The 16675-nt window shown below is 37.0% G+C and overlaps 2 protein-coding genes across 2 annotated transcripts; one reads left to right on the top strand and one right to left on the bottom strand.

Moving 5' to 3' along the window:
• The first annotated feature begins 1884 nt into the window (after positions 1 to 1884).
• On the top strand, positions 1885 to 10807 carry PJVK (pejvakin). Its single transcript, XM_054381322.1, has 6 exons — positions 1885 to 2095; positions 4279 to 4474; positions 5832 to 5973; positions 6604 to 6721; positions 9294 to 9398; positions 10506 to 10807. The coding sequence occupies exons 1-6, from the start codon at positions 1885 to 1887 to the stop codon at positions 10805 to 10807; spliced, it is 1074 nt and encodes a 357-aa protein (XP_054237297.1).
• Positions 10808 to 12307: 1500 nt separating this feature from the next.
• On the bottom strand, positions 12308 to 16518 carry FKBP7 (FKBP prolyl isomerase 7). Its single transcript, XM_054381185.1, has 4 exons — positions 16316 to 16518; positions 15277 to 15428; positions 12816 to 12949; positions 12308 to 12492 (listed from the first exon to the last, which is right to left on the bottom strand). The coding sequence occupies exons 1-4, from the start codon at positions 16516 to 16518 to the stop codon at positions 12331 to 12333; spliced, it is 651 nt and encodes a 216-aa protein (XP_054237160.1). The 3' UTR covers positions 12308 to 12330.
• Between the last annotated feature and the right edge of the window lie 157 nt (positions 16519 to 16675).

Raw genomic sequence — 16675 nt, 5'->3', positions numbered from 1 at the left:
CCCTCCATAATCCCTCACCAGCTGCTCTCCTGAGGAGAAACACCAGTCCCAGACCTATGGTGCTCGTGTCCAGCTAACAGACATGGTCTTGCCCAGGTAACCATGAGGCAGATGCAGGGGTGAGGGTGTGCTGCTTTTCTCCTACTGCTGCTCTTTCCTAGTGCTGCTCACATACTGGCTCCATCCTTTGCCAATCCATCTCTCTGGTCACTCTCGGAGAATGATGAGGCTTCAGACATGGCACCACATACTAAGCAAGAGAAATACAAACACATGCTGAATAAACAGTTTTACTTCAGCTTAATAACCTGTAGAAAAATAATATGCTGTCAAACAGTTATAAGAGGTACAAGATAAATCTAAATCAAGACTGAATGGGCAATTTTAATTAAAGAATTTCCTTAGATTTTCCTTCCCTTTACAACCTTTTAAGTTCTGTTAATGTGTTTTGATTGAGTAAATATGTACAGGATTTTTTTTTTTGTTAGTGTAGTATGTAGTAGGAGTTACACTCAGACTGAATTGCAATATTTCACATAATTTCAGTTTAAAGTCTCTAGTCATCTTCCATTTTTCAGTACCCTCTAGAATAAGCAGAAAGCTTTGGCAGCTTTTCTTTTCACCTTTGATAACTGAGGTAACATACTCCTCTTGCATTTTTAATTGGACTTTCTGATACTGTAAACATTTAAGAATAGTTATGGAAGTATTTTAAAGAGCTAAATTGAAATAAAGTAGACTATACAATAAGTTATTGTATTGTAAAAACAGCCCTTAAAATGCTTTAATGTGAAAACTACTTCAGGAAAAAAACCAACCAAACAGAAGTTTTTACTTGGCAACTAGGGATATTATTCGTATTAAAATGTAACTTTGCAAGCTTGTGGCTGACGTTTTGCTACTCTATCTGCAAAAAGGGTCTCTAGGAGATGGGTGGTGCTGCCTTCTGACTCTGGGGTTTTGTCTTTACAATTTTGTATCTTTTTTACACTGGTGCTCTCCTTAGATCCTTGAGCTGCTCCTTAATCCTTTATCAATAATTTCACTTCTCTCTGAAATACTTTTACTACTTTGCATGATTCCCACAATTTAGCTAATTTCTTGCTAGTCTGAGCCAAATACCTGTGACTGGCCTGTGTCAAAAGTAGTCCTTGGTCAACAGGCAACGGGGTCCCTAGGAAAAGAATAAGGTATAATAAAAGCCCACTGCTGTTTTACTCCTGCTCCAGCCATCTCTAACCTTTTGTTTTGGCACAGGTGTTTCCAAATTCTTCCACACCCCTTTAGTCCCCAGATGAGCTTTCCCAGGTAGGTTATGCAACCCCTACTGAAAGGTGATACCCTCTCAGAACACCTACCAGCTTTCGCAAATGTGTAATTCAGGCAGTCTCCCGGAGCGCATCTGGGTTGCTTTGTTAGTTGTTGGTAAACCACTAGAATTCAGCTGCAACAAGGACCCAATAAACAGTAATACATCAATAACTCCTAACAGGACACTGAGGGCTGCAGAGGTTACTGTCTGATAAGACTGTAAATTTTGTTTTCAAACAGTGTCATTAAACTGCCAAGGAAAGAGCAACCATTTCCCTATCAGTTTACAGGTAATTCATTATTCATCATACAGAATTAAAGAGCTTTATAGAAGGTCTTTGAAAGAAGCCTCAAGCAAAACACCAAGAAGCTGGGTAGCTAAGATGCTGTTAATTCTTTCCAAGCAAAATATAACTCGATCTAAAAAAAGTTTGATGGCTTGCCTTTTTTTTTTTTCTTAACATGGTAATTTGTTTTGAAAGAACATTGTGAAAAGAACTGATGATGGGTTTGACATCTGGAAGTTACACTTGATACAGAGCTTTTTATGATTATCATTACTAATGTCATAATATGTTTGCTGCTGCTACCAAAAACTTTGTTAAACAAGTTGGTGATGGAGGAAGACTAGTTCCAGTGCCCAGTCTCAGTGAAGCTGATAAATACCAACCTCTGAGCCTTGTGATTAAGAAAAGAAAATGTTTGCTTTCAAAAAAATCTAAATTTGCTTCGACGCCTTTCACATTAAAAGACATTCTTCAAGGGGAGAAAGAAATTTCTGCAGGTAAGATCTTTCTTCAAAGAAGAAAAATGCATGTTTTTCTGGTAAATACAGACAGTAGACATGATTTTAAACTGCAGGTAGTATGATGGCTTTTAGTACCTGTATAATCAAATTTGCCTTTGTCACACAATAGATATTTAAGAAAAAAGTGCAAATCAAAGTGGTAAACAAAACAAAAACAAAAGCAAAACAAAAAAAGGAAAACCACTTTCTGGAAAAAGTGTAAAAAAACCTGATAGGAAACAAATTCAGTTAAGCCTTGTGTTTTTGTTTTTGGGGTTTTTTTTTTGACAAATTACAACAGATTCCTAATAGATATTTTAATGTATGTTGAGTAATTGCTACGTAAGATTTGGTTTTAATGCTTACATTGCTGTGTACTCCATTTGAAAGATGTAAGAATGGCTGCAGCCTGGTGTTGAACTGAGCTCTTTACAGGCAGAACCATTTGACAACTATCTGTAGTAACTGGATTTCCATAAAACTTTTGTGTGCTTAAACAGCTTAACTGTGTTTAAAATGCCTTCACTATGAAATATTAGAAAGTTTTTGAGAGAATTCTGTGACAATTTAAAGGTGCAAAATTGAATTTTAGTGCTTACATTTTCCCATATATTCCTTTGAAGTCTGTTCAATTCATATTTACATGCTGTGTTTTCTCAAAACAGTTTCATGGCTTTATTCTCTTATGAAAAAAAGCATCAATTTTAACAAAAGCATTGATCACATCATTAATTGCACAATAGCTGCATTAATTGAAAAACTCTACCAAGACAAACCAGTTACTAGAACAAGAAAATGGAAATATCAGTTAGTCCCACAAAGGGGTGATTCCAGGAGTCAAGCATGATGAAAAAGATTGGAATCCTACTAATTCTACTAGTCTTATATTCAGGACAAGTCAGCTGGCTTGTTAAGATTTAAAAAAAAAAAAAAAAATTGGAAAATCTCATTAAAAAGTCTGAGAAAAAGGTTGCAAAATCCCATTAAAATGTCTCACCCATTAATATTAATCCCATTAATAATATTTTCTGTAAGGGTTAGATGTCATGTGCAGAAATTACTGTCCTTTAATGTAAGCAAGTAACTTCATAATTGAATTTCCTCTTTTATGTGACAAAGCATTTCCAGTCTTTTAGCATTATGAAAAAGATAGGAACTTTTTTTTGGTTAAAAATAAAGACAAGCAGGATTCATATTATGTGACTTTATAATGTTACTTTATCCTCAAATCTTCAAATGAGTACAAAAACAAACAAAAAAAAGGGTAAAACCTGAATTCTCAAATGTATTTGGTTGCCTAATCCCTGTGTTCTATCTGCTCTGCTATTTTTAATTTGGCAACCAAAGTGTTCTAATATTTTTTAGTTAGTATAATGGAAATGTATTTAAGGTTGTAAAGAAAGTATTATAAAAATGTTTTGGGATGTGCAATAAATTGATGCAAAATTTCAAGTAAGTCAGAATTAATCTGTTGCTTTCCTTCAAAATAAACTGAAATAGTCCCTGGAGTCACTGGGGATATGTGGAAAGTGTGGTAAGTCTTTCTAATTGTGATGTGTCAGGTAAAATACAAAGTTAATGTTGCTGGCACACTTGTCTCAGTCATTTATTGCAATGAAATGCTGGGTTCATCTGTATTGCATCTAGAAAAAAAAGCAGAATTCATTAACATTATTCTACATTCAATGGCTTTTGTTTTATTCCTGGTTTTAATGATCTGTGTGGCCTCCACTACATTTTATTTCATTAAACCAAGAACACACTGCATGTCTAATTTATACGTATACTGACAAAATTTATACCTGTATTAACAGCATATTACAGGTGAAAGTACCGTAGGAGAGTAATGCTAAGCACAGAAATGCAGAAATAGCTCTAATCACCATTTAAGGCCCAGGACATTTCACATGCAGGAGTGTGGGCACAACTTTGCCAGAGAGATGCAGAAATCCTTCAGACCCCTGTACGCTCTCTTCGCATTAGTCATCAGTAGTAACACTGATAAATAAGTGCTGAACGTAGTGCTGAATTGAAAGGCTAAGCACAGTAGGAATAGTACCATTTATTCTCTTCTTCATATTTATTTTAAAAATTAAAATGCCCTGTTACAAATAGTAATGCTGTGTGAAAACAGTGTGCTCAGACTTTTTCTCACCCAATGGCTATCTTCTTTTACTCAGGTGTCTCATCTTATCAGTTGCTGAACTATGAAGACAAATCGGATGTTTCGCTTAATGGTAGAAGAGGAAATCAGATAATGAATGATGTTGGCTTTGATATTGCTGGATCAGATTCTATTGCCTTTAAAGCTTCATTTGGCATAGTGACCAAACATGAGGTTGAAGTACCAACATTACTTAAAGAACTTACTACAAGGTTATATCATATATTCTGTTTGCTGATTCTGTAATGGTATTTCCAAAAGTTATGCTGAATCTCTGAAATGGTTAGGTTTTGATTATTTTTAGCCAATGAATAGTAGTCACTATGTGATATTCTCAAAGAGTCTTGAGTTAGATCACTCAAGCTTGATCTCAAGTTAGATGTGCAACCTTCTGTATAACACAGACTGTAGAATTTTTCTGAATTAATTATTATTGGAAGTACAGTACATCTTTGGGGGTGGGGGGGGTGGGGGGGTGGAATCCAGAGAAGAATAGTCCATCAAAGGTCCTATCTCTGTTATTCCATACTATTAAAAATTTGAAATCTACTTCAGTAACATTACCGAACCTCACATTTCAGAAACAGGATTTCGTTGCCCTCATCTGATAAACTAGAGCACCAAATATATTATTGTCATTGTAGATACTTGAAAGTTTTATGAGGTTATTATACAGCCTTGTCATTAAAAAACAGAGTAGGTTTATATACCAGAATTTCCCGTAACTTGTGATCATCTCCAAATGCCGTCTCATTTTTTTCAATATCCTTGTTTAGCTTTGGACACTAAAACTGAACTTGGTGTTCTGTAGTGCTGGCTCAAATGCCAAACACATAGAAATATGAGGTGACTAATTCCAGGTGTAATTCTCCAGGTTGGTATTTCAAAGACTGTCCCTTGGCCATAACATCATCGCAGTGAATCCTAATGTTGCATCCTAGTAAATTATTTAGTATGCATATGACATTTAGTATTTTCAAATGTATACTATTTCCCTGTAGTTATTTACCAAGCAGTGCATGTCATTTTGTATCTTGTTCTGCACAAACCATTCCCCAGTTTGTTACCTGCAAACATTACTGTTAATATACTAGAGGCTGAGGTAGGTGAGGAGTCATAGTCTCATGCTAAAAATATTCAACATCACAGGCTAAAAGCCAATGCCTGTAGAAATTATCACGAAACATGTTTGCCCCAAAGTAAAGCATTAAAGCTATTGCTTTTGCTATTTTCCATAAGTTCTTACAAGTATTAGTTATATCACTTAAGGTTATTACTTAGGGTGTTTTGATAATTCTGTCACTAAGAACAATGTCAAATAGACAGAATGTCCCACATATCCTCTCTAACATTTGTGCATTACTGGCTTCCTTTGAATTTCTTAGTGCTTTTGTTCTCAAACACTGAAATGTATTAAATTTCCAGAGACCACTTCAGTCAGCTGTTTCACTGCTATGAGACATAAGTTATGGTAATTTTTTTACTGATTTAAACTGAGTCATTCTATTATGTGCTTTGTAAATTGTTTATAATCTCTGAATTTTCCTCCTGCCTCTCTCTGCATTTCAGAAAAATAAACTTTGATCATTGTCTAGTCCATCAGTCAAGAAAAAGTAGGATGGAAATTTTGTGTGTGGTCATGGAGAGTATTAGAACTACCAGGCAGTGCTCCTTAACTGTTCATACTGGAATGCGTGGAGAGACGATGAGGGTAAGTATGTTTGACAGAGTTCTGTAACTTAAATGAACAAACATAAAAAGCTCATTTTTATAAATGTTATGGTTGGATTTAACTGCAGTGTTACTGATGTAAACTCAGAAAAAAATCTGAAGTAAATCAGTATTATTACACTGAACTAAAAGTTGGCTAGACAGCAAGCCACTGCTTCGGATGAAGCATCAGCAAAGATGTAGTATTTACTGTTGCTTAGTTTGAATAAATAAATGTATAGCCTATTTTTTATTGTATAAATCTTCTATAACAAATTGGAACTTCAGGGGGTTTCAGGGGTCGGCATATTACTCTGTCTTGTGTTCTTCCTCCCTCTCCCTTTCTCTCTTCAGTGTGTTTGAATAATTGAACATACAAACCTTCTGAGTTTTGCCCATTACTAGTATTTATAGAAAATTCACAGAATTTTCAGTGAGTAATGCAAAACAATTTACTACCTTTGTATCAAACTTTATTAAAATACAAAGTTATTAATATAGGATTCTTTAGTTGTGAAATTGGATCTTCAATTTCAAAGCTTCCTCCTGGCATTGTAGTTCTCAATATGTATTTATTTATTTTTTCATTTCAACTTGTAACTTCTTCTTTTGATACTTTTCTAAATTACAGTTTCACATTATTGAAGATCAGAACTGTAAAGGGCGAGACAAAGCCATTGTTTTTCCTGCTCATACAACTATTGCTTTTAGTGTATTTGAACTTTATATTCATTTGGATGGTAATTTTGGTAAGTGATGTGCATTTTTGTCATTATTGCTATTGTTAATAATGGTCTGGGTTTTTAAACCAGTTTTCTTGCTCTTCTGATTTCATACAATGGCATATCTTAATTTTATGCACATTAGTAGAGTGGCTTTCTAAGGTTAACAATTCTTAAGAAGATAAAACAAAGTACTGAAGAAGCGTGTTTGACTTTGTAATTAATTTTTTTAATCCCACAGTTGCATAGAACCAAAACAAAAAAAAAAAACACTTCCTTGTATTTCTAGCCTTTTAAGGAGCAGGCTTATGAGGTCATCATCTGGTCAGTTTTGCACAAAACAGGCAAATAAAACAACCAATATAAAGAAGTGTGCAGAATTTCTAAACTAAGCTAACATGGGGCTTTAATTTCGGTCTGATACATCATTGATACTACATATGGATATCTCAAGATATTTAGGAAGAAATAATCACAGTTACTGAAAACTAAAGAAAAAAAATACCACAGAACTCCTGTATGCCTCCTTTTGGTGAAAGGATAGTGCTTACGTATTTACATTATTTGTACAAATAAAAGTGTAGCCTAGAATATTATGAATGTTATCAGTATCATTCATAATAAACCAGACAGTAAATTTTAGGATTTGGTCTAGTACTTGATGACATCACGTGGTAAACTCCCCCGACTAGAGTGATGTTCAAGCTTTAACCACCAGGTTCATGTGTATTTAAATGCTAGAATCTCTGTGAGCATCACTCGGCTGTTGCAGGAACTTGACTCTCTAGAATGTTGTGGTTTTCTGTAAATAGCAAGATAAAAGCCCTGGTTAGAAAACTAATCTCTTGCCTCTACAGATCTGTACAGCACTGTTTTAGAAGTTTCAAATAGCTCTGTACCCTTTGACATACATAGTATAAACCTTCCATTGCAAAGCACATTCTTACTGAACTGTGGGATACCTTTACCTGAAAGAGATAATACTATATGGTAGTTCTTTATATTCACTTCCATAGTGCTCAACATTACTAGCAATTATGGAAGTGCTTTAATTTTAATTTACTTTTGTGCAATGGTAGGTGCACATACAATGGTTTTGCTAAAGTCATTGTCAGTGAAATAATCAATGAACCTGATATTTATATTTGCATAACTAAAGAGAGTTCTCACTTGAGAAAGTTAAAAACGTGGGTTTTTTTTCAGTTCCCTGTAATTTGTTATTTGTGTATTTCACTTGAAATATTTTCTTTCAAGTTATGAATAGAAATGAGGGTGATAAGTAATTTTCATTAAAAAATAAAAGTTTTAGAAGTTATTTGATTAGGTGACTACAAAACTCACAGTCTTGCTTGCTCCTGCTTCAGAAGTGGAACTTGCATTTATATGATGTTGACTGTGTTACTCCCTTAATATGGCCAAAAATTGTGTAGAAACCAAAACAAACTGATGATCTATGTTGAAAGCCACTAACATTTTAAAATTGCTGTTAAATCTAGTGGTGTCCCCCAGGGATCAGTGCTGGGCCCCATCCTGTTCAATATCTTTATTGATGATCTGGATGAGGGGATTGAGTCCATCATCAGTAAATTTGCAGATGACACCAAGCTGGGAGCAGGTGTTGATCTGTTAGAAGGTAGAAGGGGTCTGCAGAGGGACCTTGACAGGCTGGACAGATGGGCAGAGTCCAACATGATGGCATTCAACAAGTCCAAGTGCTGGGTGCTGCACTTCGGCCACAACAACCCCATGCAGAGCTACAGGCTGGGGTCAGAGTGGCTGGAGGGCAGCCAGGTGGAAAGGGACCTGGGGGTACTGACTGACAGCAGCTGAACATGAGCCAGCAGTGTGCCCAGGTGGCCAAGAGAGCCAATGGCATCCTGGCCTGCATCAGGAATAGTGTGGCTAGCAGGAGCAGGGAGGTCATTGTACCCCTGTACACAGCACTGGTTAGGCCACACCTGGAGTACTGTGTCCAGTTCTGGGCCCCTCAGTTTAGGAAAGATGTTGAATTGCTGGAGCATGTCCAGAGAAAGGCAACGAGGCTGGTGAGAGGCCTTGAGCACAAGCCCTATGAGGAGAGGCTGAGGGAGCTGGGACTGTTTAGCCTGGAGAAGAGGAGGCTCAGGGGAGACCTCATTGCTGTCTACAACTACCTGAAGGGAGGTTGTAGCCAGGAGGGGGTTGGTCTCTTCTCCCAGGCAACCAGCACCAGAACAAGAGGACACAGTCTCAAGCTGCGCCAGGGGAGGTTTAGGCTGGAGGTGAGGAGAAAGTTCTTCACAGAGAGAGTGGTTGGCCATTGGAATGGGCTGCCCAGGGAGGTGGTGGAGTCACCATCCCTGGAGGTGTTCAAGAGGGGATTGGACGTGGCACTTGGTGCCATGGTTTAGATAGTCATGAGGTTTAGGGTGACAGGTTGGACTCGATGATCTTTGAGGTCTCTTCCAACCTCCTTGATTCTATGATTCTGTGATTCTATGATTTGATTCTATGGACTATTACTGTGTGCAGACTTGTATTAAGAAGCATATTAAACTCTGTGGTGCAATTACTGTTTTTAGATTTTGTTATTCTAACAACTTCCTTTTTATTTATACAGAACTCTGTGTGACTCCAATTTCAAAAGGAGGATTTGAAAAAGAGAAATCTGGATCATCTTCACTGACCAAATTAAGGAGGTTGAAGAGTAATCTGTTTCATCGAAGTACGAATTTTGATATTTGTATCCAAATGTCTTAATGCCTGGAGCTGGCTAATGCATTAATATAAATTTGTGTGTAAGATGAATGTTTATAGCAATTTTTGATGGGAAATGGACCCATTTTAATTTCTTGTGTTTTGAAATTACAATATTGTAAAGTTATTAGGATTTATATATGTATATAGGATTTATATTTATATTTATGACTTTCTCACAAATACATTTATTCTATGGCTGTTCATCACAACTCCTAAGTATCTTCAAATAAAAATGTAAGGCTGATAAACTGGTATGGAGCACTTATACAAATAATTTCAATTAACATTAAGCATATTGCATGTGCTTGCCATTTACATTTAGCATTATACAATACAAGCTATAATATGTAAGTATTTCAGGCCAAGCCCTTTAAATACCAACAATATTAAATATTTGAATGTACTCTTTAGGCTATATGCTCACGACAGGGATATGGGCAAGATACCATCCTCGTTAGCTTTTCTCATTCTGATATCAACACAACATCCAACAAAACTGAGTATCGTTGTATGTAGCTATGTTTTTTTCAGAGCAAGATTCTATACTTTAATACTGTTTGGTCTGAATATGCAAATCTGAGCATGAATATAAATGTTGAGCAGTAAAAGCTTCCAAAAGCTGCTCTGTACAGGAGTCCTTGATTGAGAATGGGATACAAAGAAGCTGAGGGCTTTTATGGACAAAGGCTTTAGTACTGCTTTTCCTCAGTCCACACTAAGGGATATGTTTTCCATGGGGATGATGCATCTCAGCCACTGGAGCTGCCTAAAAATTTGTTATGCAATCTAAACTAAGCAGTCCCTGAAGAGAAAGGTAAAAAGTAGGTAATTCAAAAGTGATTTCTTCCTAGGGTGTTTGGATCCTCAGCAATCTGTTAGATCACCATGGAGTCCTCCAAATTTTCTAAACCTTTTGAGACAGGGCTTCTGATGGAAAGTAATCTACAAGGTGGGATGTCTAGAATGGTTTTGTGAATCAATTATTTCCTTAATCCGATTGACAGATTGTTTTGTAAACAGTTCATAATGTAATGACAAATCATTGCTTTTTTGTGTGTGCATTCTTTTTCAGATAAAAGAGTAGTGGCTACTATTGCCAGCTCTGATGCTTACTTAGAGGACCTTTTTACAGATTATTATGAAAAAGCTGCAAGCATGACTGATCTCTCTACAAGCTATCTCAGAGAAGGGTCTCATATCCGAATTAATTTACTTAATAACAACATTCCCAAAGGTCCCTGTGTCCTTTGTGGAATGGGAAATTCAAGAAGGGAGACAGTCTATGGATGCCTAGAATGCTCTTTTAATGGACAGAAGTACGTACGACTGCATGCTGTGCCCTGTTTTGACCTCTGGCATAAAAGAGTAAAGTAACTGGTCTAGGTAAGTGCCTGTTGTCGCAGACCTGGGCAAAACTGTGCCACAAACGTCTCAGAATTAGTAAGTATAACTCAAATTGTTTAAATGCAAAATAGTGAAAGTGCAAAACATTTTATTACACTATTGTTGTCCAATTATTTGCTTTTCTTCTTGCTAGAATCTTCTTTTTACCATAACAATGAAGAATGTACTTTTAATCTGTATTTTCATAATGTCAAAATATATACTAGAACTTGAAGTTGTTTACACAAACTTGTTAAACCCACAGATTGTTGCCTTTGTCTACACTGGCATATGATGGTAAAATGAGAATATTTCTTAATAATTTAGTGTTCTCATGAATATTTAATTGAAGTATCAGATTAAAAAACATGCTAAAACTTAGTGCAGTCTAATGTTTCATTTACAAAAGGGAACAATTAAACTGGGGATATGCTTTTCATATTTGGATGCCATTACCACATCAACCATTTGTTTAGTTTGCTGAAGTACCAACCAGGCCACCTTCTACATTTGGATTTTAGGTCACAAGTGTTCTTAACTTCCTTTTGTGTGTTACAGAAAAAAATTGCTTAGCTGGAAGTCTTTTGGAAGCTTATGAACTAACAGAACTACCTCCATCCAACCAGACATCAGGGGTGAAGGACTTTAACTGGCAGATCTTAACCACAGAAAATTTAGTGTGTGTTGATGAGAATATAAACACCAGAGGGCACTACAGAATAGCGTCCAATACTGACACTGGGAGTGCTGTTGGTTAATACACAGTTGAAGCTTTCCCCCTGCTATTTTAAACTGGGAAAGCATTTTTTAAAATAATTTTCTACCTTTTAGAATAATTTTAAGATTCTGTTCTAGCTCAAACCAGGACATACCAATGTGCAAAACATATACTATAAACACCAAGTGCTATGACTTCTAGAAGCAGACGTATGCTGTTAACTTCAAAAAGAGCACATGACGACTGAAAAGTAAAATCACTGAGCAGAATTAGTTCTGTTCTAACTCAAACCAGGACATAAATATAACCCAGGTATGGACGTTTTTTTCACATGTGTTACCTCTTTCACTGTGTCCATCCAAATATTACATATGGAAATTAATACACCCACTGCTTTTGATGTGAGGAAACTGATACACAAGTATTACGATGACACTTGAAGAACAGTCAACTAGCCTGAAGTACTATTAGCTATTGCTACTTTGCATTTTTCCAAAGCAAAACTAGAATGATGCCCAAATAATTAGTTCCTTTTTAAAACAGTATCTCCCATCATCTTCCACTCCTTCCAAGTAAACCATGAGACAGGAACCACTAATGTGACGTTCTCGGATTTTATTTCTTTCTTTTGAAATATCTAACACATTTTATTAGCTGAATGTTAAAAATAAGATCTTTTCAGTCACCTTAAGAGATATAAAAAGGTGACACTATAAAAAAAGGCAAACCAAAAAACTGTGACAAAATATTATTTAAAAATCAGTGCCCAGAAAACAGCCAAAAATTTTTAAGGTACTTAGAGTTCATCATGCTGGTAGACATTGTATTCCTTTGCTGATATGAAACCATCTCCATCGTGGTCATTCTTCTTAAATATATCAGCTAAGATTTCATCATGGACTGAGGGATGACGTTTTTTGCCGTCTCTTGCAAACTCTTCTTTCAAATACTGGCTTATCTAGAAGAAAAGAAAAAAGTCCAACTATTGTGGCTTTTATGCCATTACTCAACAGCGATCTTCAAGGACATATATATCTTCTGGGGCATATATGTAAGTTATTTTTACTCCAGTGCAGACATGTCTAAAGTTGCTTCCCAGCAAGTCTGAAACATATTAATGTATTAATCAAAGCAAACATCAACATTGTACAGTGTAGTTTATGTAAGCATACAGAAGTTTACATCAGATGTAGCAGAGGCACCTCATGTAAAGATACCACTGATGCAACTATACCTATAGTTTTATACATTATTTATTCCAAATTAGTTCCATTGTTTTACCTCAAGTTGAGAGAGCTTCTTGTCACTGTCCTTGTCTATTTGATTAAATGCTTCAACACTGCGTGGTCCCTTATTTACTGCATAAAGTTCAATCTCAAAGATCAGTGTTGCATTGGGTGGAATTTTACCCTGTACTATGAATAAAAGAACAAAAAAAGCATTTAAGAAAACAGACACTGTGGTCAGAGATCACACATGACAAATTTACATGTAAAGCATCTTGTATTATTACAAAATGCTGAGCTAATACTCAGATTAAACTGTAAATTTAGGTATTACACAGCTAGGCAGGAAGCTTGTTCAGATCGTGTTAAATAAATCATTTTGAGAGAGATCTGCAAATAATACACTTCCCTAAAACAAAATTATATTGCTGATATCAATTCAGGTACTTTTAAAAATTAAGAAAAGGGTTTGTGTTATCATCAAAACCAAGTACTTCTAAAGTTCTCTTTTACACACTGTCAAATGACGTGGCTTATTGAGGAACTGAGTCTAAGACGTATGCTCTTATTGAATACCTGCAATCTGATTTAAAAGGTTACAGTAATGGACCAATGCTCATATATATATTTCCTGTCTGAAAAAATGAGGCAGCAATGTCAGGCTTTCCCAACTTATTATGAATTATACTGATGGTTAAACGGCTTTAGGTAAAATAATTTTCAAAATATACAACTCATTAGATAGAAGTGATTCACTAAAAAAAAAAAAAAAACAAACTACCAAACCAAAAAACCCCACCATCATCACCAAAAAATCTCCACCAACCAACCAAAACAAACAAACAAACAAAATGTACCGGAACACTTTGCCTGCGCCCTAAGGAGGCAAACCATATCAGACTTCATTATGCCTTTGTCAAAACGTTTTCTGACATCTGAAGTAAAAACCTTGCTGCCTATACACAAATGTCATTGTATCAAGCATCTGGCAAAAAGGGAACTGAAGATAGACAGTAACAAAGTAATGAGGTCTAAAAGGAAAGCCAAAAAAACCCATCATGAAATCATGCAGCGTAAAATTACCATGTGAACATGCAAGTTGCTTCTATTCATAGCCAAAGCCAGTGAGCATGACATTGTAACCTTGAAATTTGGATAGAATCTCAAGCTTGTGCCTGTTCTTCACAAATGTAAAGAAAACTAAATAATCTACTTGTTTATAAACAAAACAGGTTTACATTACTCATCTGAAATATCCATAGTAAAAATTAATGGTTTCAGAGTTAAAAAGATTTTAGTCTTACAAGCCTTAAAAATTTAGAAGTTTTAAATATACCTGAATATAAATAATATTTATATACTGCTTACAGATGAAAGATACAATACTAGAATTCAGTGACAGTAGTTTATAAATATACATACCAACAAAGGAAAGATATATAAAGATTTAGAAAGCCACATGCATCTTTTCTAATTCAAGATTAAGCAGGCATCTTCCCCAGCATGCAGGAATACTCTGAGACAGAGGACAGGTATGCTGTAGGAAAACAATACAGTCTTGAAGTGCTCTTTAGAACAAACAGTTAACACTAGTATTAAAGAACATACTTCTATTTGTATCATATTTTTTTTCTTACTGTTCTGAGACTTACTCATTAAACATCATGGCTCAAGAGGAAAAGATTATTCCTAGTAAACTTCACTGTCTAGAATGGAATTGTATGACAGACAGAACTGTTGCATGGAATTCTGACACAGTATCACTAAAAGCAATTACTATTGAGCAGGAGCTACCTTTTCACAGAAACTACTATACCCAGGTCAGAGCTGAATATAAGTTACAATTAAGTACAATTAAGACTGCAAAACCCCTGTACAAAATTCTGACTGCAGATTTTTTTTGAAGTAGACTGCACACATGAGTATTAGTGCTGTGACAGTATGCCATGTGAAAAACTTTACTTTGAGGGTGACAGACCACTGGAACAGGCTGCCCAGGGAGACTGTAGAGTCTCCTCCTCTGGAGTTACTAAGCCTGTCTGGATCTATTCCCATGCAACTTGCTCTAGGTGAACCTGCCAGATGATCTTCAGAGGTCACTTCCAACCCCTTACCATTCTGTCATGATATAGTCCATTAACTATCCAGAATGTAAGTATTTTAAATTCTACTTAGATTAATTCCATGGCATGCACTGGACTGCGTTTCAGTTTGCTGAGAAGATGCAGAGTGTCATTAAAATGCTAAGCAGGTAGCAGTCACTAAACATGAGCAGAATATAATAGATTAAGACAAAAAATGCTGATAATAATTACAAGGATCTTCCTTTGCCTGTCAGTTCTTTGTATTATGGCAATATTTGGAAAAAACAGGTGCCAGGTGCTGAATTCTAATGCACCTGGGTGCAGACTGCTTACATCGCATAGGATTCTTACAATCATTTACAATACTGTAGGTTTGAAAAGGTAAAACAGAGGGAAAAATAAGGGTTAATATTTTAAGACTTCTTTTTTTACCATATCCTTGCTCTCCATATGCCAACGATGGAGGAATGATCACTTTCCGTTTTTCTCCAGGACACATGTTCATCATAGCCATATCTAACCCTTTTATGACTTGTCCAACACCCAGAACGAACCATTTCGGATGACCTTCATTTTGTGTCCGACTATCAAAAAGAAATGTGACCATGTAACAGTGATTTTGATATGCTTTTAATATAAAAACAACTCTTAATAGTATAAACATACAGTAGATGTACAGTACTACTATACAGTAGTATAAACATACAGAACACAAGAATGTAACTGGAATAATATAGAGTATTAACAGTGTTTTTCTGCTACATTTATACTAGATTTGTCAAATCTTGAGATGTGTACAGGGAACCTTTTTGGAATAAAAAAAAATAAGTAGAAAAAACCTAATTCATTCCAAAGACATCCAACCTTCCTGATTATGTACACTGCACACCAGAAACAAGGTGCCACTGCAGGAAGCCTGTGAGGGGTGCTGGAATCGATTCAGTGCTAGAAAATGAAAATGTCTTTGCATCCTGATGGAATGAGATGGGATGGAGCACACATGGGTATGTTGGGGTGACCTGGCAATCTTTGCTGCAGTACCGTGTGCTCACCCACCACTCTGTTCAGTTTAAATATTCATTGCTTGACCCAGCGTCTGGTCAGTTGGTCCCCTTCACTGGTGGTGGCCACCAGTCTCAAGCATGACTTGGTTTGCAGCTTTCCTCAGTGCTGGTTCCTCTTGACCCTAGATAAACCCTACATCCTTCAACACTTGGCTGAGGAAAAATAAAGATCGAGATAGGGGGAAATTACGAATACTAATATGGTTAGCATGGACCCCAAGTTGTGCCGACGCTGGGAAAGCAGTAGGTACTGCTTACCTGCCTAAGGGGGCACGGCGGGTCCTGTGTGCTCCCTCGGCTGGGTAAGCGGGACCCGCTACGCCCGCGGGCGGGCAGGCTGTGCCACGTACACGGCGGGGCTACGGCCTACGTTCCCTTCCACCCTATACGGCACCCTGCGGGCCCACCTGCAGTAAAACTTGGATCCATCGCTGGCCAGGAAACCGTCGTAGTGCGCGTTCAGCAGATCTCCCTTCTTGCTCTTCGGAGTGCACACCTCCGGGAGGTGCAACACCTCTATTTTAACCTCCGTCGCCGCCACGCCTTCAGCCTGCGCACGGGCCGCTAGCAAGGCCAGCAGCAGGAGAAGGAGGGTCAGCCCGCGGCCCATGTTGCTTTGAGGAGGCCGCTGGCGTGGCACTGTCCCCGCTCGGCCGAGAGGCTGACCCGCACTGTCACACCCTCCCCGGACGTGGGAATGAGTCCGGCCCAGGCAGCAGCAGAGTGGGCGGTTCTTAGGACCGGCCTCGTGTGCTCAGGAAGTGAAA

The sequence above is a fragment of the Indicator indicator genome, chromosome 5 (genome assembly GCF_027791375.1).
Source record: "Indicator indicator isolate 239-I01 chromosome 5, UM_Iind_1.1, whole genome shotgun sequence".
NCBI classification, from domain to species: domain Eukaryota; kingdom Metazoa; phylum Chordata; class Aves; order Piciformes; family Indicatoridae; genus Indicator; species Indicator indicator.
Note: the sequence above shows the minus strand (reverse complement) of the source record. Positions and strands in the feature narration are given on the sequence as shown.

Coding starts and splice junctions, on each gene's coding strand:
- PJVK (XM_054381322.1), top strand. CDS start 1,885: ATGTTTGCTGCTGCTACCAAAAACTTTGTTAAACAAGTTGGTGATGGA. Junction 5,974..6,603: donor TGCGTGGAGAGACGATGAGG/GTAAGTATGTTT, acceptor TCTAAATTACAG/TTTCACATTATTGAAGATCA. Junction 6,722..9,293: donor TCATTTGGATGGTAATTTTG/GTAAGTGATGTG, acceptor TTATTTATACAG/AACTCTGTGTGACTCCAATT.
- FKBP7 (XM_054381185.1), bottom strand. CDS start 16,518: ATGGGCCGCGGGCTGACCCTCCTTCTCCTGCTGCTGGCCTTGCTAGCG. Junction 15,429..16,315: donor GGATCCAAGTTTTACTGCAG/GTGGGCCCGCAG, acceptor TCTTTTTGATAG/TCGGACACAAAATGAAGGTC. Junction 12,950..15,276: donor ATATGGAGAGCAAGGATATG/GTAAAAAAAGAA, acceptor TTTTATTCATAG/TACAGGGTAAAATTCCACCC.